This window comes from Periplaneta americana, chromosome 8 (assembly GCF_040183065.1).
Source record: "Periplaneta americana isolate PAMFEO1 chromosome 8, P.americana_PAMFEO1_priV1, whole genome shotgun sequence".
In the NCBI taxonomy this organism is placed as follows: Eukaryota; Metazoa; Arthropoda; class Insecta; order Blattodea; family Blattidae; genus Periplaneta; species Periplaneta americana.
Window position 1 is genome coordinate 187,550,568 of NC_091124.1, and position 23,403 is coordinate 187,573,970.

General features: G+C 35.0%; 1 protein-coding gene across 2 annotated transcripts in view; it reads right to left on the reverse strand.

Annotated features, from left to right (window-relative positions):
* Positions 1-23,403, reverse strand: part of Rop (Syntaxin-binding protein Rop) — a 105,704-nt gene that overhangs the window by 44,257 nt on the left and 38,044 nt on the right. For both annotated transcript variants that reach the window (XM_069834136.1, XM_069834135.1), the window contains exons 5-8: positions 21,469-21,617; positions 11,048-11,263; positions 7,193-7,294; positions 545-752 (exon numbers count right to left, since the gene is read on the reverse strand). In XM_069834136.1, the coding sequence (XP_069690237.1) occupies positions 545-752; positions 7,193-7,294; positions 11,048-11,263; positions 21,469-21,617 (675 nt within the window). The remainder of the gene's footprint in view (positions 1-544; positions 753-7,192; positions 7,295-11,047; positions 11,264-21,468; positions 21,618-23,403) is intronic.

A 23,403-nucleotide genomic window follows, 5' to 3' on the forward strand; every position in this document is an offset into this window, starting at 1 on the left:
GGGGATATTAAACATTTAAATTATGAAGGTTTCAAAACCAGGGTAAAAACTATTCCGCTCCAGTCCATGCCGTTCAAAATCACTGATTTCTTGCATTAAAGCTATAAAGCAAAATACCTACCTTCATTACTGCTGCACATAATTTTTTTCTCCAAACAATATTGATAATAATGTAGAACTATCTTGTTCTTACCTAATCTATGTTAATTTATTTATTTAATGTCTTGCAAACGGAAAATGTATTGTTATTTATTGTATCTTTTGGTAGTTTTACTATTCTTTTAAAAACTTAAGAGTGTTAAAATTAAATTCATACTAGAAATCAACTAAATTCATACTAGAAATCTTATTTTGTGTGTGTGTGTGTTTTTTGAGTTTGTATTTTGTTTTGTATCTAATGACGAACCTATAATCTGTAATAGATTGTACAGGCAACGAATAAATACAATATAATACAATACATATTACTTCAAAACAATAAAATAACCTAACATTAAGAAGATAGCTAAGACACTCTTTACATCATACAATCTAGTCACTTTACCTGTTCTACTTTGCAGAGTTTGTCCACATAACCTTGATAAGCCTTCATACAATCCTCAGCTAAGTGCAGATGAGTGGAGTACTTGCTCAATTCCTTTTGATATTGCGGCATTTTCTTGATCATCTGTGACAAGTCTCGCATTGATTGCTTGTCTCCTTGAGGCATACGTTTTGATTCAATGAATTTCTTCAAATTCTTTGTTACATTCCTATAAAAATAATTAACCAAAATGAAAACAGCAACACTATTCCATTTCTTAAGAAAACCAGTTCATGAATAATTTCGAGGGAAAAATTGTTCCGGGGCCGGGTATCGAACCCGGGACCTTTGGTTAAACATACCAATGCTCTCCCACTGAGCTACCCGGGAACTCTACCCGACACCGATCCAATTTTTCCTCTATATCCACAGACCTCAAAGTGGGCTGACAACAGTCAAGCAACCAACTTCGAGTGCACACTAACTCCGTGTGACTTTAAATTGGATCGGTGTCACATAGAGTTCCCGGGTAGCTCAGTGGGAGAGCGTTGGTATGTTTAACCAAAGGTCCTGGGTTCGATACCCGGCCCCGGAACAATTTTTCCCTCGAAATTATTCAAATTAACTTTACAGGGAGTTATTCCTGAAAGCTTAATTTGCAAAATTAGTTCATGATCAACTTTCTTTTATAATGCTGCTAACTAGTGACTACAAAAATATTCATAATTTTGGACATGAATATGAAATGACCCATACTAAATTCCATTTGTTTCGTCAAGTATTTCAGAGCAACATGCATTAAAGATATTATATAGAGTGCGGCAAGAAACAGTGATCCATTTTAAATATTACATTTCTACATTATATGTAAATACTACTGGGTTCAAAAAGTTCCCGGAATTTTACTACCATTTTTCGTATTAATATATAACAAGGGATATTATACATTTGTTTTGTTGGTAACATTTATGATGTCATTTCCTTAAAGTTTGTTGATAATGGCGATTGTTGGTTTTGAGTTGTAGGCAATTGTTTATTATAGTGTTTTGTTTGTTCGTCGCACTTTGTAATTATATCCACAGAGCAACGTACAAACATCAAGTTCTGTGTTTTGTTACACAAAACTCCTGCAGAGATTTCTTAAACAAAATTATTGCTGGTGATGAAACTTGGTGCTACTTGTACGATCCAGTCCCTAAACGACAGTCATCTGAGTGGAAATTGAAAACATCTCCTCGGAAGCAAAAATTTCCTAGGGACACTTCCAAAGGCAAAGTTATGTTGGAAGTTTTCTTCGACTCTCAGGGTCTCATCCACCATGAGTTCATTCCAGAAGGTCGTACTGTAATGAAAGAATTGTACGTAGAAATCCTCCTTCGCCTCCGGGACTCAGTGAGAAGGAAACGTCCAGAAAAGTGGGTAGAAAACAACTGGTTCCTTATGCATGACAATGCACCTGCTCATCGCGCAATTATTGTAAAGAATTTTCTTGCCAGCACAACATAACTGCTTTGGATCACTCACCAGACTCTCCTGATCTCTCACCACCTGATTACTTTCTGTTTCCCCGTCTGAAAAGTCATCTGAAAGGACGGAGATTCAATGCTGAAGAGGTTATCGCAAACGCGACGAGAGCACTAAGACGGGTTTCACAAAATGGCTTCCAGGCCTGCTTCCAGGAACTCTACACGCGTTGGCAAAAGTGTGTTGTTGCGGAAGGCAACTATTTTGAAAGGAATGCTGTAGAATAGTGTTTAAGGTACGTTGTTTCTATGATACTAGCAAATTCCGGGAACTTTTTGAACCTAGTATGTATATATTATTACTACACACTGCTACAAAGAACACTTTGATACCATGCCTTACACAAATCACATTTTGTAAATTACGTCAATCACGTGACCAACATTGTTGGCAATGAAATCTTCGGCATGAACATGCATATTCGCCATAAATTTACGTAAGCTTTCTTATGTTATTGCCTCAATTTCGGTACGAATGTTTTCCAAATCCTGAGTGTTTGCTGAACTGTTTGCATAGACTTTGGATTTCAGAAAAAATCGCAGGCAGATAAATCAGGTGGAATGGAAATGTGCCTCATCTGTCATCATCAAATTGTTGAGGAAATGGGGATGTGTTTATCATCTCTAGAAGCTGCATACAGAAGGTTTGACGTGACCCTAAATCTGTCACCTGTCAATATTAAAGTGTCGCCAAAACACACGCAGTATAATCACAACAATATAGCCACATTCAAAAGAAGTTTCAAGAGCACACGAGCTATTCCATCTCAAATCGACCGAAATATAAAGAAAATTGACCTTACAATTTCTAAATACAATAAAACTTTTTTGTACGTAGAGAACTGTGATACAATGCTTTGTGCAAAGTTTGAGGCAACAGAACTTCATAGTGTTTAAATTAAAAATATTTAAATTTATCGTATTTTCATAAAATTTGCAACTTTAAACTGTTGTAGCTCCGAAACCCTTTCACCCAATGATCAAAATCATGGTTTATTTTGATGATGAGAAATTAAAGTTTATATTGACATAGGCTATAAACAGATTTTCTTACTTTTTATGGAAATGGATAAATTTAGATTTTTCCTCATTAAGACGCCTTTGGCTAGGAAAAAATATTTTAAAAATATATATAGTAGATTCCGCATTGAAAGTACAAATAAACATATTTTTTACTGATGACACGTTGATAAGAAAGTATTGAAAATATCAATAAAGAAAATAAATAGTACGCGCGTGAACTAACCAGCTGACTGAGAGACGGGAGCTAGCCAAGGTAAGCAAGGCCAGGAGACATAAACACGTGATGTGTCGTCTAGCAGTCATGGCTGTGCTAGCTTTATCACCAGTGTGTGCGGTACTGCGCCGTTCAAGTCTAGGCATGTGAAAATAATCTATTTAATACCCTCGAAACTTATTGCCGTACCACTAACCAAACAATGCCGAATCCCTCTTAATACTGCAAGGTTTTTTCTCAATATTTTTTTACATTTTCACAAATTGGCAAAAAGCCTAAAAGTAAGTAAAATCAGATTATCTGTCTCTCTGTATAAATATAAAAATAAGGATTACTTCTTAACATAACCTACCAAATGTCAGCTTCAAAATAAGCTCTCGTCCAATGTTCCGCAGTAAATGGTTCCAGAGTTCTGAGCGCTGAAAGAAGCTTGTTTTTATAAAATACGCTAAATTTATCGCTCAACAATATGAAAACCGTTTGACTTTCGATAGTATATTTTTGAAAATGCACTCTCCTCAGCACCTTGTATAAATAGGGAAAAAATTAGAGTATAAAAAAAATGCGAGGTTTTTTACTGATCGATTTCAATTATGGAATAGCCCACATGCACGATGTTCATTCAACCAGTGCTCCATGCTGACTGCCAAGGGTAAGCTACAAGGGCAGACAGCAATGCTTTGAACTGCACCACACAATGAAACAAACATTAGCGCTCTAGGATGCTGTGACCGATAATGGCACACATTTTAAAATGGGTCATTGTTTCTGCCACATCTTGTATTATGAACTATCATAATTTTCTTGAAGTTTCATCAGAAAATTGACTTCACTAAAATTTCACATGATAATAATTTGTTGCCATCGCAACTGCTGCCATCAACATCATCACTATCATCGACATTTTATCATTTCCATCACCATAATCGTCATCATTATTGCCATCATCATTTTCATTCTCATCACAATCCATTTCATCAACTTATATAATGCCACCACCACTGTCACTATTACCACTACTCTTGTACAAAAAGTAACATATTGTCAGACTCCAAAGTAGCTATTCTATCAATAGTCTCTAAACACACACCTTCATCTCAAACAGCAGAAATAACTAAAATGCTCTCTCAATTAATATCACTCAATAAAAGAATTGTATTCCAATGGATACCATCCCATTGTGCAATCCTGGGAAACGAGAATGCGGATGCTTTAGCAATGAAGGGCAGCACTGCTACTTACAGACCTGTTACTAAATCTATGTATCACTCTGTGAAAAGATTTATTAAATCTACATACTTAGACTTCAACAAACAAAATTTGATAACACAATCTCAAGGGAAAAAATGAAACTCTCTGCATCATAATCCACAGTTAATTCCCGATTTACCACGAAAATCGTCTGTAGCTGCATTTAGATTGGCAACAGGCCATGATTGTTTGGCCAAACACCTGCATAGAATTGGAATATATCAGTCTCCTAACTGCCCATTGTGCAACTCAAACCAAGAAATGGATTCGGAACACCTCAAAATCTGTGCTTCAGTGGCTGACCATGATAATATCTTTGAAAAATATTGGAGTGCAAGAGCTCAAATGACTTTATTGTCAAATGCCTGGCATTAGAAAACAACAACAAAAACAAAGTGTACCTAAATTTTTATTCGCATCTCTTCCCCTATAGGTTTTAGAAAAAAATTTAATTGTGTTTGAGTCATTCTCGTCAATACTGAAATATTTCTGTGCTTCTTTTTATCTTCAACTAAGAAAATTATTACAACTTCCATCAACACTGTCAAAAAAAGTACAACTGACCATTGAATGGATTAATACATGCATAAATATAACAGCAAAGAAGTTCCATACAATCTTTCACTAAAACACACATTTCAATCAATCTTCTCAACGTATCCAACTGTTTGCTGACAACATAAAGTCCACTATAGTCCACTGTAGTCTATTCAGTTGTTGTTTTTCACGAGAAATGAGGGCTATTTTGATCGGTGTTCATTATAGATGCCTGTTGCTAGTAGCCAGAGTTGGGGTGTAGTCAATATATACTGCAGGGCTGTGTCTTCTGCAACTGGTACTGATGATTTTAATTTACTTCTTTTGTGGTTTATGGATGGACAGTATAGAAGAATTTGTTCCAGATCTTCATCACGATTATTACACCACAGACAAGTAGGATTATCAGAAATGTGAAATCGGTGTAGGTACAATTGAGTGACAATGTGACCTGTTCTGGCTCTTGTTAAAAATGTTTGAACATGTCTGGGCAAGTTTTTGTACATTTCCAGGTCATTTGGTTTCTTTTGTAAAATTTTTCCTTTGTCAGAAGAGAGCCAAATTGTTGATCCATAGGTTTGTAAAATGAGACTTTACTGAAGCAAAAGCACTGGATAGAGATATCACTTGAAGAAGTCTTGGTTGCAAATATGTTGCCTGTTTTGCAATATTATAGACTTTCTCGTTTCCAGGTATACCACAATGACTAGGTATCCATTGAAATGTTATTTCCTTTTGGAGTTCTTTTAGTTTACTTAGTTGTTTCTGAATTGGAATAATTCTATGTGCATATAGGTTTGGTACATATTTAATTATATTAAATATAGCCCCCTTGGAGTCGGTAAGTATGCAAATAGATTTTTCAGAAATTTGAGTAACACACTGAAGAGCAGCATCAATAGCTAGCAATTCAGTGTCAATTTTTTTTATTTTAGTCGGTTATTTTATGATGCTTTATCAACAGCTTTGATTATTTAGCGTCTGAATGAGATGAAGGTGATAATGCCGGTGAAATGAGTTCGGGGTCCAACACTGTAAGTTACCCAGCATTTGCTCATATTGGAATGAGGGAAAACCCCGGAAAAACCTCAACCAGGTAACTTGTCCTGACCAGGAATTGAACCTGGGCCACCTGGTTTCGCAGCTAGACGTGCTAACCATTACTCCACTTCAGTGTCAAGACTGGAGGAGGATGAACATGGTATGAAATAACTTTCTTGATATTTTGAAATATAATACCCTGCTCCTGATGTCCCATTATTAAGGTTTAGAGATCCATCTGTATAAATTTGAAGGTGATTCGTATATGTGCTGCAGAGTAGTTCCATGGCATCTAACTTAAGAATGTTTTTTAATCCAATGCCACCAGGTTGTCTTTTCGACATTTCTGGTCTTCTCTCCTGGCCGTGGCTTAATTGTAACCCACTTCTGAGGTTGGGGCGCCTGGAAGGCGGAGTTACATTACCCCGATGATGTGATAGGATGATTATGATAATGTGGTGCCAGAAGAGGTCTTAAATCTAATCTTAACCTAAATTCCAGACTCTATTAAATATGGAATATAATCTAAATTTAACAGAAGAAATACTGAAATCAGAAGTAAACACTGAAATACTGAAACAATTGTCTTTAGAGACAATTAATATTAGGTACCCTCCACAAAACTGGCTTCATTTATACACTGACGGATCCTTGATCTCCAGAGAACAAGGTGCCGGTGCAGGTGTTACGTGCTGTCTCTTCTCACTTTATAGATCTCTTGGATATGGAACAACAAGTTTTGATGGAGAAATCATTGCAATAAGTGAAAGTCTCAGGAATCTTCTATGCCACATCAGTAAATTTAAAAATGCAGTTATACTGTCAGACTCCAAAGCAGCTATTCTATCAATAGTCCCTAAACACACACCTTCATCTCAAACAGCAGAAATAACTAAAATGCTCTCTCAATTAATATCACTCAATAAAAGAATTGCATTCCAATGGATACCATCCCATTGTGGAATCCTGGGAAACGAGAATGTATGGAGGATCATTTTTGGAATGATTTCCTGGAAAAAATACACATGTCATGTGACAGAAAAATAAAATTCTGAGGACAGTAATGGAAATCAGACTTACTGTGATACTACTGCAATGTGCTGATGTCTGAGTTCAACCCACAGCTCATCATTTTCATCAAGGAGAACCTCTTTTTCTGGAGCGCCAGCAGTGGCTTCATATCTGCACAAAGGATAGAAATGAAACCACATTTGGAAAAACATCAGCAAGGCGTACAGACATTCAATCATTTACATACAATTGTACTTGTCTTTAAATATTCATGTAGTGTGAAGTGTAAAGAATAAATGATTATTTCGTAAGTATTTAGGTATGGTTCCATATGATTTCCCTTGAACTTTGAATGCCTGGCAGAGTTACATTTCATTTCGTGGATAGGCACTGTTGAAGTTGAAATACATTAACTGATATCATACCAGGCAATGACAATGATGAATGGCACAATTAAATCTGACGTGGATTAAAACTGTTGATAAACTTTACCTTGAGAGCTTTTATTCAGAGACAGAATTATTTTGCATGCTGTCACCTTCAAAGAACCTCCACCGTTAGTTTCCTCCTGAAGAAAGCTGTGCACAGGATTTTTATTACCCTTAACAATCTCTATTGTCTTCAGTATGGTTTTAGCCCATGAAAAATACCTCGATATATCCTGCTCCACCACCAAAAATAGTCTAGTATTGCGGCATAAGTAGAAAAATTAATTACTGTAATAATATGAATGGCAATAGTAGTAGACAATGGGGAGAATATTACAATATAGCCATGATTTATAACCCAAGAATAAAGGTGTATTAGATATACCATAAGTAGAAATATAAGGCATAAACCATATAGAACCTATAAATCTTGCATATAAATAAAACTTAATAGATAACAACTTATTACCAATAAATTCTGTATTTTTCTATTTTAGGCTTTCTTTTATTTCTTTTATATTTACAGACGTGGACAAATTATTAACAAAATTGACGATTTTTATGATAATTCTGTTTACAAAATTTGATTTTTCAATTTAGACTACTGTTGACAATTTTGCATATTTCTATCATTACAATAGACAGAAATATGCAAAAATGTCAACTGTAGTTTAAATTGAAGAATTAAATTTTGTAAAAATATATAATAAAAATCTTCAATTTTGTTAATAATTTGTAAATTAGCAAAAATGTCAACTACAGTCTAAATTGAAGAGTCAAATTTCGTAAAACTGTAAAATAAAAATCTTCAGTTTTGCTAATAAATTGGAAATAGCCAAAATGTCAACTGTATTCCAAATTGAAGAATCGAATTTTGTAAAAATATATAATAAAAACCTTCAGTTTTGCTAATAATTTGTAAATATGCAAAAATATCAAATGTAGTCCAAATTGAAGAGTTAACTTTTCTAAAAATATACAATACAAATCTTCAATTTTGCTAATAATTTGTAAATTAGCAAAAATGTCAACTACAGTCTAAATTGAAGAGTCAAATTTCGTAAAACTGTAAAATAAAAATCTTCAGTTTTGCTAATAAATTGGAAATATCCAAAATGTCAACTGTATTCCAAATTAAAGAATCGAATTTTGTAAAAATATATAATAAAAACCTTCAGTTTTGCTAATAATTTGTAAATATGCAAAAATATCAAATGTAGTCCAAATTGAAGAGTTAACTTTTCTAAAAATATACAATACAAATCTTCAATTTTGCTAATAATTTGGAAATACGCAAAAATGTCAATTGTAGTCTAAATTGAAGAATCATATTTTGTAAAAAAAATATATATAATAAAAATCTTCAATTTTGCTAATAATTTGTCCACGTCTGTATTTAGAAATAATTCTGTTGCCTGTAGACACTCAAGAATTTCCCACCTCCGTTTTCCATAATATGCACCTCATCACTTTCAATCTCGGATTCACCAGCACATAGAATGCATCACCCAGTTTCAGGAATTGAACTACAGTTATTTTGGTTTGAACGTTTTATTTTTGTTTCGATTTATAAATGGAGAGTATGGATCTATGATAGGCAATTTAATGAAGAGCATGCATTATATGAAGACCTCCCCGGAATAAGCATGTAACCGACACACTGTAATTGAGGAGTGTGATCCCAAAACTCGCTCAGTCCATTTGGTCAATTTTATGATTTATACATACATGCTTATGAGAGACCTCTTTCATTATAGTTTAAGCCTGTTTCCTTCCAAAACACCACCAATCCTCGTCTAAAAGTTTGTGTTATTGTGCATATCACTTAAAAACTCGCTCAGTTCCTAGATCGGTGGATAAAATTAGCCCAGTCCTTTCATAAAAATGGACTTAACATGTTTTGGGATAACACTGTTCAATTCATGTTTCTGGAGAAATGAAAGTAATTTCAGGGGTATATTTTATCAGGCCTATATTTACTAGCAGAACCATCTGACTAATTAAGGACACAAGTTTATTTTACTATTGAATGCAATAACTTATTGTTATAAATTAATACTTCAAAATTACTTCTTAAATCTACTTATTGTTATAAATGAATACCTCAAAATTACTTTTTAAATATAAGTCGCATATTTCAATCATTTGATGTTATATCCTTTTTTCAGGGAGGTCTTCATATGAAATAACATTTCGAAATTTCTTCTAGCTTACAACAAAGTTTTCACTATGGTTCACTAAAGCTGTATCGCACGTGTCTATTATCACTTTAATATTGCAGAACTCGAGATTACAAATCAAACAAGTGATTGCACAGATCTGTAGCTGCTCTTGATGCTGATATATTACTGAAAGAGACTGCATCGTATGGCTAATTTTATATGCTATTTTGGCACCCTCATGTCCATAGCAAGGGAGGTGGATGTGGTCACGTAAGTTACATTGGTTTATGGCCTAACTACCAATAATATTAGTATTCGGCTGTGGCTCATGGTCCTGTTGCAGTAAGCATTTGAAATTCTATCATTTTCCCTTTCACCACGATATCGAAATGGGTGCTCATATTTAGTACGGAAAAGACGTATTCTACGTCAAAACCAGGCTTAAGAATTTTGTATTTATTTTAAGAACAGAACTGAAAGTTTAAAATTACGCAATACGTAGTCCTATCAGCTTCCTAACATCTTTTGCCTTGCCTCCTGCTGAGCAAACTCTTCAATTATTTTGAACAAGTTCATTTTCTCCAAAATGTTGCCCTCTACGGAGATGATAGCTAGTAAGTTGAGACAATCTCTCAAGTTTTCAGTTACCTCAGATTACCTGAAAATTCCCGCCTTCCATTTCAGTTAAGTTTTGTAAATGTTTAGATGGCTGAATATGTACATGGCATTGTGACTTTACTGAGAGGGGCTTTCCTGCATACACGAAAATAATCAATGACTTTCACATAAATCTTCATGTGAACAATGTAGAAACCATGTTTAGTTTATATTGTGGTGATGTTGATATGTGATTTAAGTAAAGAAAAAAAAAAAAGTAACAACAAGTTAAATATTAAACACAACAAAATACATTTGACAACTTATTTAATAAAATACCCACCAAACTGACAATTTATTCACAAATACCCACAGAAATAATGGTAGCTTTAGCACCAAAATCACCGATTTTATTTCATCAAAAACTACAGTCCCTAAATATAAGAGATTATGTCTGAATCATATTAGCTCGGATTGCTTGTAAATCAGGCTTTCAAGTGGCGGAGATTTAGAAGAATAAAAAATTCACACTCAGAGTTCTGTCATCAGTCATTGGAACAACGTCAATTCCGCAAATTGAAATGTTTCAAACATCCTCAAATAATTACAAAAGATATTACTGAAATTAAATTCCTAGATTTTTAATAATTTTTTTCATTTTCCTGTAGGTTATATACGAAACATAGTGGGAGAAACAAGAAGGAAAATAAATTGTTTTTCAAATATCAATTACTTACTTGTATACATCATTTTCAATTGGTAAAAGATCGTAAGCCATAGCTTGTAGAGTCAGCTCGTGTAACACTGGTGAGACACAATCAAAACCTCTGTCCAAAATGATCAACTGTGATCGAGCTTTCTCAGGGCCCTCGCCCATTGTAGGTTCATCAGCCTTGTACGCATCCAACTTCTGCTGCACCAGCTGGGCCAGTTCTACATTCTTATCGAAGTCGCTGCAGGAAATAAACATATCTACTTAAAACAGTCCTTGTCTCAACTATTATATACAAAAGATGAGAACTCTGTGTGATGTAAGAAAATTTCATTTAAAAGCAATGCATTTAAAAACTGTAATAACCAGGGGCGAATGCTAGTCACGAAAGTTAGGCTTGCTCTTTTATTCATAGGGGAAGATGGGAGGATATAATAATTCATAATTAATAAAAATAATCAGACCCACATAAATAATTTATTTTATAATTATGAAATCATTATGAGTTATGGATCATATTCGCTCAGATGTAGAAGTTCGATATAATATAACAAACATGGCCAACAAAACAGTTTATTTAGTTTTTTCGACCCTGTCAACCAATGCACATTGTTGTATTGAGCTGCACTGAATAAGCGTACATATTCTCTATAATGTCTGTCTTGTCTTGAATAGTCCTTTGGGAAAATGGATTTAATAATAAGGTTTCAATGACACACAATTCCGAACTCATTGCAATACTTCAAATTAATGTTTAAGAATTAATAATACATGCAGCAGCTAACACATGCATTCCGCTCATACAATTACATTGCACTCGCAAATCACAGCATATTCCCACTGTCAGTACTGGTCTGTGTAACGTTAAATAGTCGTTGGTGTAGCTCTCGGACCAGAGCTTCAAACAACACATAACAGAAGCATGTGCGCCTAGGACGGACTAAGGAGGAAGGCACTTGCGCGCGCATCATATTCTCGCTTTTTCTACGTCTTTCCTGTAGCTCCGAGAAACGAGCAAGCGTTGCGATACTTGCGGTGTGCAACCTGCGGTTGGTATTACGCCTATACAATATTCCAAAAATGAAAATAAATGTTAATGTACGTAACGCCATTTTGAGAAATACACAATCTACGAAAATATTGGGCTTGCGCAGCAAGCATAGCATGCCCTGAGACATCGCCCCTGGTAATAACAAATTTTAATATTAAAGTTTAAAAATGAATCCTGTAAGAGAAAACTAGGATATTAATTCGCTCGAAATGTTTCTTGCGAACACTTTCGAAGTTTCATTTATTTTAAGAATCACATATACAAAAACAGTTCACAATTGTGGCACAGATAGTGGTGTTTCTAATCCATTAATCCTGTTGATCCAAGTTGGTTCCCTACAAGAACATGGAAATTTACAGTAGCTTTCTTCCATAGAAACCAGATGTGTGTCCCTCGTCTCATAAGTTTTGCCATAAGTGATGACTAGGGACCGGATTTTTATGTAATATCAAGGTGTGAAATATGTACACATTTATGTAAGAAAAATAAGCTGAATATGTACCAAAATATGTAAAATCATGAAAATATTTAATATCAATATCTACGCTGGTTTGTAGTCTGATATAAATTTTAATTTTCTGTTCTTCATGATGATTTCTACTGTTTCTGGTGCTCTTCCGCCATTTCTGAGTATCATTTCTGTCTTGTCTACATTTATATCAAATTTGTTTGTTAGAAACATAAAATTACTTAGTCATGATACGTCATAACACACAAACAACCAGCCCTCACCATAACAGCAACATACCCCCACCCCTACAATCGACAAATGCACATCGCAGAATTCAAGATCACCAGTAGTTCAAGAGACACTGATGAAGACGTAATATCACGTCGAAATGGGCCGTCTGTCGAAGGTATATACTGTTTTAGAAATTTTAACACTTTTTAACGTGTGACTAAGTAATTTTATGTTTTTAACAAACAAAGTGTTAACGTGAACTTTAATCAACAAATTTGTTTCTATTGCACCATTTTACCTTGATGTTTATTGTTTCTTGTAACTTTGTAAGGTCTTTAGACCCTACTACTATGTCGTCCGCTTATGCGTATGAGATTATTCCCTTCTTGATTTTTACAATACAAGGTAGTTGTATGAGAAAGGTTGCCTTTTGTTCATTCATATTTACAGTGGGCGGTAAGGGGTGAGTGCCTCTTTTACTTCCTGGAACTAAGATGTTATGTTTTGTCCCGAAATATATCCTTTCTCGGGTAGGTAAAAGGCTTTTTAAATCTGTGTATTTGAAATTGTAAACTTCCCCAGCAGAAGTTTTCTTTTTCCTTTTAAAGAAGTTGTTGTTTTCTAATGCCAGGTGTTTGACCTCTTGCACTCCAATATTTTTCATGGTCAGCCACTGAAGCACAGATTTTGAGGTGTTCCGAATCCATTTCTCCTTTTAAAGAAGTAAAAATTAATAAAACCCCTAAATATGTAGATTTATGTAATACCAAACCATAATATGTAATGTGGGGTAAATATGTAAAAATATGTAGTATCAAATTTTAATATATTAATGGTAATTGCAAGATTCGCAAAGATTTGTTATTTATATACGGTTAGGTTGAAAGGAATATAATATGTAATTACATAAAAATCCGGTCCCTAGTGATGACCTTGAATTACGCTGACTACATGACCAGTAAATACTGCCACATGTGTAGCCTATGTTTAAAACTGACTCATAATCCTCACGAGAATGAGCACAAAATGGGTCAAAAGATCTACTTTTCGTGCACACAGCACAGACATCTCATGTTAAATATTTTGGATAACACATCCCATATAATATTAAGAGTTAGGTACCTCTTGCACTTTTAAATTTAAAATAAAAAAATTTTAAACGATTTTAAGTTTGAATAATAACGAAATAACTCAGATTCTTGATTCCCAATCATGAAGGTTCTCAAAAGATCTTCACATAACAATAGTTCAGAATATTAAAACTAGTGTATCAGGAATTTTTCATATTCAGTCTACTCATCTTAAGCAGAATTTTCAATCTCCTCAAAACTCCATATGGGAAGTCCATTCACGATTCCTGGTACTCAGGCAATTGGACTGATGCTATACTTTCTGTGTCACAAGTGGTAGATACCAGGACAAGCAGCTGTTCTTATTGCAGTCCAGTGTGAGACTAAAGGTACGATCACACATCGCTACTTTTGCAGCGCTGCAGTACAAAAAACTGCGAAACTTTCGTACTGCGACATGTGAACAACGGTGCAACCCAAAAAGTAGCGGCTGCCGAACCTGCTGCCCGCTACTTTTCCATGCTGCGCACAACTTAAAAGTAGCGACGTGTGAACAGGGTTCTCAGGGTTGCAGCCGCAGCATTTTTGATATCTGTTTTGTTGGAACTTTTGCTGCAGTTGCAACCAGTGTTACCACCCAAATGTGTCAATGATACTTTTATTGTTTGGATATATTTTAATGTTAGATGTGATGAAAATAAATTATTTGTAACAGTTATTAAATACACAACACAGTCTGAGCATAATTGGTAACGATATAATTCATTTTTTAAATTTTCCGTAGCGTAGTTCCAAACAGGAGGGTTGCCAACATTGATTACGAGAATATACTGCTGGTTATCATTTAAGTATATAGGCGTTTTTAAAAGCTTTATAGTAAAAATAATGTCAATTTCTGAATACTAGATTCGACAGAAAGCAAATAATAGATAAGGAAGCTTTCGCATGAGTTTATTAATAATGCGAACATAAGCACAAAATGTATATTGAGAAGTCAACACGGAGATGGAAACCTGCAGCATGACTGCGGCTGCAAAAGTAGCGCCTTGTGTGTGAACAGACTCGCAACCTCCAGTTGCAACTTTTGCAGCACTCGGGTTGCGCAGCACGAAAAGTAGCGTGCAGCGCGCTACTTTTGGCTTACATGTGAACACGACACGCAACTTTTGCAGCTGCAGTATAAAAGTAGCGCTGCAAAAGTAGCGACGTGTGACTGTACCTTAAGGTAGACTTTAAAAACAAACAGTACAGTGTGGAACACCATGTGTAATTAGTGAATAATTCTGCTAAGTATAGATTGTATCATGAGTTGTAGATTTATATTTGTTGGAAAATTTGCTGGAGTAACTGTCCCAAGTATTTCAGTGATCAAGAGACTCCGTAAGTCATCATGGGCTAATAGTGTTGGATAAGAAAGCAAAGAATGTCTGTTTTAAGAGAAGGAAACTAAACGAAATTGGATCATTGCTGCAAAGAAATCCAAGGAAATCTCAGGTGTACAGTTTCCAGTGAATCCACATATGCAACAACAAAATTACTGAAGCTGTGAGTAAGACTTCAGTAGTTTAAACTTTGACTAATCCAAAAACAATTGCTAGAATTCAATTTCCTGCAATCTGTACATAATGGATCTGTGAGCCCAGAACAGATATTTTTTACTGAGAAAATGTGGTTGCATTTACTGGGATATGTGAATTCCCAGAACAATGGCTACTGGAGTTTGGAAACACCACATCAGTTACATAAGCGCACATTATATGGGCACATGGTGAACTAACTGTAAGTAATGTCATTAATTTCAGAGGGCTATTCTTTGAGATAATTCAAACAAAATAGTTTAATACAATATCGCTCATTCTTGCTTCCTTTTCGAGATAAAAATTGTTTTACATGAAATATTTCATTGTGTTTTTTGGGAAAGCCATTGATTTAATTCCCAATATGCTCAGTGTATTAAAGTGATTAAAGAAGTTTAGTTTTATCCCTTAAATGTCCTGAAATTTGATCCGAACAAATGTAACACTGTAAAATTTCTTTGCACAACAAAAAGTTACATCTGTTGAGATCAAATTTCTGCACATTTAAAGAACAAAACTAAAATTCTTTCACCATTTATTATCACAGTATACTGTTCTCTTAAACTGACTAAGCATTTTGGGAAGTTAAACAATGGTGTTCCCAAAACATGCTATGAAATGTTTCATAAAAAACCATTTTTATCTCGAAAACGAAGTTAAAATGAACAAAATTGTATTAAACTTTTTTGTTTGAAATATCTCGAAGAATAACCCTCTGAAATTAATGACATTACTTATTGTTCACCCTGTAATGTTCTTCATAACATTACACAAAAACAACTGGGCCTAGTGTTCAAAAACAATTTACTGAAGCAATGTAAAGTGAGGGTTGCCATACGTACCAAAAAACTGGAACTATCCTAACTTTTAGGATCAAAATTACAGTCCAAATCGAATGGCCAGAAAATTATGAAAATCCCGGATTTTTGTGAATATCATAGACATACCACAAAATTTTTGTGATTCAAATTACCGATCTGTGTAATGATCGACTGTGTATCTTTTGTTTTTTATTGTATCGAATAAATGCTAATAACTATTGATTGTGATTTCGAGATCTACTTTCACTTTACCATGCTTTCTCTTGCCTCTTGTTTGTAGTCTTGTGCATACGTGTTTTTCATTTTGATTATTTACGAGTTGATATTAGGCCTGAAAGTGATATATGATTAACATATAAAATGTCTACAAGACAAAAAAAACAAAGTTCAATGAAACATAGATAGAAGAACAAAACACTCTCTCCATAAATTCATTAAGACTACATTGCAAGTTCAGTGTAACATGAGGCATGCCAGTTGCCCAGATTTATTCAAAATCATAAGAGACAAAAATTCTTTCCCGGACTCTGTGCAAATGGTATGTTAATAAAAAATAGAGCTGTGTGAAATAAAAAAAAAAAGTACTTTACTAGTAACTGTTTTTAGTTCTAGTTAATTATCAGATTGTTAAAATAAATATATTGTTTGTAGAGAAAAGTAATAATGTGTTCTTAATACAGTATGCACCAAAATATACAGTACTGGAACAATATGTTACTGTTATTGGAATGACAATATAAATGTTCAAACTGTGCTCCATTGTGCTGTAGACAGTGTTCATAACGATCACGCAGATTTTGAAACTTATTCTGGAACATAGTTGCTGCAGAGTCCTGAAAAACGAGACATAATGCAGACAGTTGTGGGTGGATCATTACAGTTGAAAATGTTCTCCTTTGTTTGGTGATTGATAAAACCGTCCAAGTGAATGTGCCTTTCTTTAGAGAATCACAACACGTTGAGCAAGAAATCTGGATCCTCGTACATCATGGCCAAAAACCTTGCACAATATTCAATCCTGACATGCCTATCTTGCTGCATCAATCGTTGCCAACCTGTATTCGGTACGGAAATCCACCTAAGTCTTTAAACAATCGTCGAAGTGACGTATTGATGTTAATTTCAGGGATGTTCGTCGAAGACTTCGCTTTGGTGACTGCAACACCTGATTGAGGACACGTCCATGATTGTCATTTGTGGACACAGTTACTGGCCTACCAGACCTTTCCTTCCGTTGACACAATACACTACCCATACGACGAAATATTGTAACGATAGACAGCATAACTGTGTTGCTTGGTGCTGGCTGATTAAAGTGTTCACGATATTGTTGTGCCACTAACTTTAAACTCGGTCCGCCTTGATAACCATTTCCATACGAGCGAAAATAATACTCCGCTATGAACACTTTTTCCTCCGTCGCGAGACCCATTGTCAATTCCAACCACATAGCACAACGTTCGTTACACAACTAGCAATACATAAAGGTGATGCAACAACACGCAGACGCACAGGCATGCGCATGCAGTGTTGCCACGACCTACTCACGAAAATCAGCAGAAAATCATCGAAAAAAAACAGGAGATTACAGTAGATTAACTAAACATGGATTTCCTCTTTGTATTATAATATCAATTACAAAACAGTGTACTGTAAGAAAGATGATACTGTTGTATTACTATATAGCACTTCCCTAACCAATGAAATGGAATAATTTTGCTAAATATAATACCGTTATCTCTACTCAGTGTACATATCAAAGTCATGCAATTTTGTTTTTACACAGTAATGTCTTATTGACAATGTTTCGCATTAAATCTGGAATTTTGCATGTATTCACGAAAGATTTATTTTAAGGTGATATTAAATACAATACTGCATTAGCTGCGACTATAACAGACGAAAAATTATCCCCTTTCTTGCTTTTACATAACTATCCTTTAAACTGTTCACCATTTTCCCACTATAATTTATAATATTCTGGGAGTATTTACTTTTTTTTTTCCTTGCTGGGACACTTTCACTCATTTCAAAGATCACTGTGCAAGATATGTAACACAAAAATGCCATTACCTATACTTCACTCTCTCACTGTTTCATGTGCACACAATCAGAAACAAACTTCACTACTGAATAAGTTTCGTTCCTCATCTGTTCCCCGAGTCCTCGAAACAATAATGAAATAACTTAATTCTGTCGTCGATTTGCAAAAGGGGATACGTCCAAAATAACAAAGTGTTGGAAAATCCCTACAAAAAATCATAAACTTAAAATATTAAAATGTTCATGGATCCTGAATGTATGCATCCATAGTGATCTAATTAGAAAAAAAAATTATGAACATTTTAATTTAACTTATAGTTTTGCGATTTTTCCAACACTTTATTTCAGAAATGTCTCCTTTTGCAAATTGACGACAGTTATCACATGCTTACGTTGCATGAAGATTATATACTTGTGTGTGTGTGTTGTGTGTGTGAATGTGAGTGAGGAAGAGAGTTTCGTGATAAGGTTTCAAACATTCGTTCTCTATTGTTCTGTAATTATGTTTAGACTATCGAGTGGATTGGAGACACCCATAACTCTGAGCCATGTGTATAAAACACGGTCTTTATCTCCTGTGTGCTGATATCATAATCCGTCGCTGGACTCCAGGCGAGAGCCGTCTCCTTGCTTCTTGTAAGCATCATTGTGGCGATGCAATATGAGCAGGGAGACAAATGAAAGCTGACTTGTGTATAAGATGCGAAAATAAGACATGATTACATAATATAGGCCTATGTGTACTAAAGTAATGAGTTGAAAATCCGGGCATAGAACTAGATCACTGCAGCATGCCAAAAAGGCAGGAGAAATTCGGACTTTTGACAAAAAAAATCAGTAGAGCAGTAGATTCAATGGAAAAACAGGAAATATCCTGCTAAATCAGTAGGTATGGCTACACTGTAGCACATGCGGGCTGCACGAAATCCAGTACTGTATATTTTGGGCATACCGTATATACATTTATTCCAGCAATAAGTCATGTGGTGTTTGTTCCAGTTTTCACAATTCAGAACATGTGAATATGTTAAGTCGTAAGTGTCCCAGTTTTATGACTCAGGATATGGCAACCCTATGTGATGCCATCCACAAGCAGATGAACATCATTTTGAGCTTTTACTGTAGTTTAGGGTAAAATTAACCTCTATGATGACAATTAGCCTCTTAATCCTTTAGTTTAAACAGAAGATTGAAGTGTAGATTCTGTTTGCGTATTTCACGTTGAAAGCGTACCTCATTATCGCAGGGGAATGGCTGGCAACAGGTCAGGGAACAGTCAGTATATATTGGGAGTGTTCGAGATTGGAAATCCTGTAATTTAAATTTTGAGAACCAGCAATAAATGATTGATTAAATGGCAAACTTACTAGTGTTAAATAATATAACCACATGTGGCTTACAGGTGTTTCGGTGCATCCTTCACACTATCATCAGAGCCTACTAGATCCCGGCGTCATCTCGACTTCACTGCCTGTTGTAGAGATGCGTTTGCATGTTGAAAAGTGAAGTCGAATAGTGTGTGTGTTCTGAAATTGATTTGTGTGTTGAGGATTTGATCAGGGTGTGTTTTAGTGTGTCTGTATATTTCATATTGTTCTAGTCTGTTGAGTTTTCGGTTTTTGGGTCGTATGTGTAGGATTTCCATGTCTGTATTTATATTATTTTATGTATGGTTAGCATTAGTTATGTGTTCGGCATATATAGCTGTATTGTGTCCTCTGGTTATTGCTTTAATGTGTTCATTGTAGCGTGTTTGGAATGATCTGCCTGTCTATCCAATGTAGAACTTGCCGCAACTATTACATGTGAGTTTGTATATGCCTGTGTGGTTGTATTTATTTGTTTGTGTTGTTTGTGTGTTGAGATGTCTTTGTAGTGTGTTTTTCTGTTCTGTATGCTCAACATCTCAACACACAAACAACACAAACAAATAAATACAACCACACAGGCGTATACAAACTAACATGTAATAGATCTAGATTCATTTTCCGGGCTGAGAGGCCGTAGTCTGTTGGTTGGTTTTCTACCAGACGTTTCGTCTGCAACTGCGTCAGACATCTTCAGTGAAGTGGTATCCGAGGTCGCAAAACTCTTCTTGGCGTACCTGAGGCAACTGATCCTGTGGCTGGTTGTGCGGGCGTATTTATAGTGCAACTAGCGGGCCGAGGCCTGTTGTCGCTGCGGTCTGCGCCGCTTTGTTTGCTGCTCCTGTTCTGGGTTCTGTCCTTTTGTTGTAGTGGCTACAACCAACCAACAGACCACGGCCTCTCAGCCCGGAAAATGAATCTAGATCTATAGACTCGGCCGTGAAAGCCTACACTACAAGATTCACATGTAATAGTTGCGACAAGTACTACATTGGACAGACAGGTAGATCATCCCAAACACGCTACAAAGAACACATTAAAGCAATAACCAGAAGACACAATACAGCTACATATGCCGAACACATAACTAATGCTAACCATACATACAATAACATACAGACATGGAAATCCTACACATACAACCCAAAAACTAAAAACTTAACACACTAGAAAAATATGAAATATAAAGACACACCAAAACACACCCTAATCAAATCCTCAACACACAGATCAATTTCAAAACACACACACTATTCGACTCCACTTTTCAACACACAAACACACCCCTACAACAGGCAGCGAAGTCGAGATGATGCCAGGATCTAGTAGGCTCTGATGATGGTGTGAAGGATGCACCGAAACAGCTGTAAGCCGCACGTGGTTATATAATTTAACACTAGTAAGTTTGCCATTTAATCAAAAGTAGTGTATGCAAGATTCAAAAAGCAATAAATGCTGCCTTACAAATCTATTAAGACCTGCTATCATGATGATTACACTACCTCATCAATCATAAAATTTATGCTGTTGAAGGCATTTCTATATCAAGCACGTAGATAATGATTATCATCATTTAATTCGAGAAAAATTAGTTCCGGCACCAGGAATCGAACCCGGGACCTCTCAGCTCTGCGCGCTGAGTGCTCTTTCCAACTGAGCTATGCCGGTGCCAGAACGAATTTTTCTCGAATTAAATGATGATAATACACATTGGCTACTTCATAGTAGTCGTGTAATATTCAATGAGGTAGGCGAGACCTCATATATAATGAATATGTGATGTAGATAATGATGGTTGATCAAAAATGAAAATGAAATGAATACAATTCACTTACCAGCGATATCTCACAGAAGGGTATTCTCCAAGAGTGGCACACAATGTGGCTATCTGTTCAGCCATACGTTCCATATTTTGAGTTCGACTACCAGTGAACATTGGATTATAGAAGCACTGGAAGGTGTTTGGTGAATCCAGTGAGAAAACCTGCCAATGAATTCAAGTCTTTAAGTGCAAAATACGTTAACATTTTTATAGTAATACAGTACTTCTCTTAACAATTACAATTTAATATATCTGTAAACTAAAACAATATTGTCCCCAAGATCACACTTATTGAGACGTTTCTCAGTACCGATGAACAGACAGAAGAACTTTAGACAGTAAGAGTTAAGAATGCCACTTGGTATACTAGAGTGAATGTGGTATCACTTTGCAACTGTTTTCAGGCCTGGTTCATAAGATTCCAAAATCTAATAACGCAAAGTGAATTATACAGACTGAAGCATGGATCCAGTAAACCACGCCCTGATATGTATTAGTAATGGTTAATCAATCAATCTTCTTAATGTATCCAGCTGTTTGCTGACAACATAAAGTCCACTATAGTCCACTGTAGTCTGTTCAGTTGTTGTTTTTCACGAGAAATGAGGGGTATTTAGATCGGTGTTCATTATAGATGCCTGTTGCTAGTAACCAGATAGTAGTCAATATATACTGCAGGGCCGTCCAGTTTTTTGCGGTGCTATTTTTATGTAAAAAACATTGTATTAGATTTGGGCCAATACAGTACTTAGACTTCTTTTTCTAAATGTGCCAAGAAGTCCAAAGACTATCCATTTAATATCTCCTGAATCCATCCTACTTGAATTTAGTAGTATTGGCAGTCAATTATGAAACATAAAACTTGTGATAAAAGTGATAATAGGCCATTAATAATATGTGTAGGTGTTTATTTCATATAAACGCAAAAAAATACGAATTAATGCTATGTTCAAACATTTTTTGTCGAATCTTTTAAGGTCTATTTTAAATTATAGACAGCCTAAACAAACGCACATTGCATGTATCTAAAATTTAACTTTTTGGACATAAAAGTCCAGTGTCAAGTCACGATTCTGACATCCACTTTTATTTCATTATCACTAAAGTTATATTATACTCACTCCTAAAATACTAAATTATTTCAAGAAAGTATTACCGGTACATAAAAATGCTTACCACTATAAATATAAGGATAATCAAATTAATACATCACTAAACGTTTCATGTTTACATACATAAAGTAACAAATAACTTTTCCACATAGCAAGCTACAGAGCAAGGAATAATAGCGACAAAAATGAGATAGAAGTGATTTAACTCAATCTGATACCACAATATAACAAAAATGAAAGCTAAAGCATAATATTAAGTGAATGTAAAAAAGCAGAAATTTCTACAAAATAAGACATGCAATGCTATAAATATTCATACTTAAACATTCATGCTAACACTTTACCTACCCTCATATAACTGGGACATATTGTTTAGGGTATGTATTAACTTTGTGAATTATTAATAAATTATCGATATTTATCTACCTTCGTGAAACTTGAAACATAAGCTTGCAGTTCTCTCAATTGATTTCGTTAAAATAGCTCAAAATAATACTCACTAAAATTCTGCAGACAAAAATTACCTCACAAATATTGGAACATAAAAGATTAAGTTGTACCTAAATGATTCGTACATTTTATCAAAATGCGAGATCACTGATATGTTAGCTGTCTCCTTCACAAGAAAAATTAATTCTTCATTCTGAGCTACAATCGTATTAATGTGAGTGAAAAAGTGGTAGAAACAAATGTAGATTTTTTTAACACCCATAAAAACAAAGATCTGGTGTCTCTACTGTTTTACATATTATTTAAAATAATGCAGTACACTATTCCTTTTTTCACATTTGTTATGCAAGTAGGGTAATAATCAATACCATGTTGTAACTTATAAT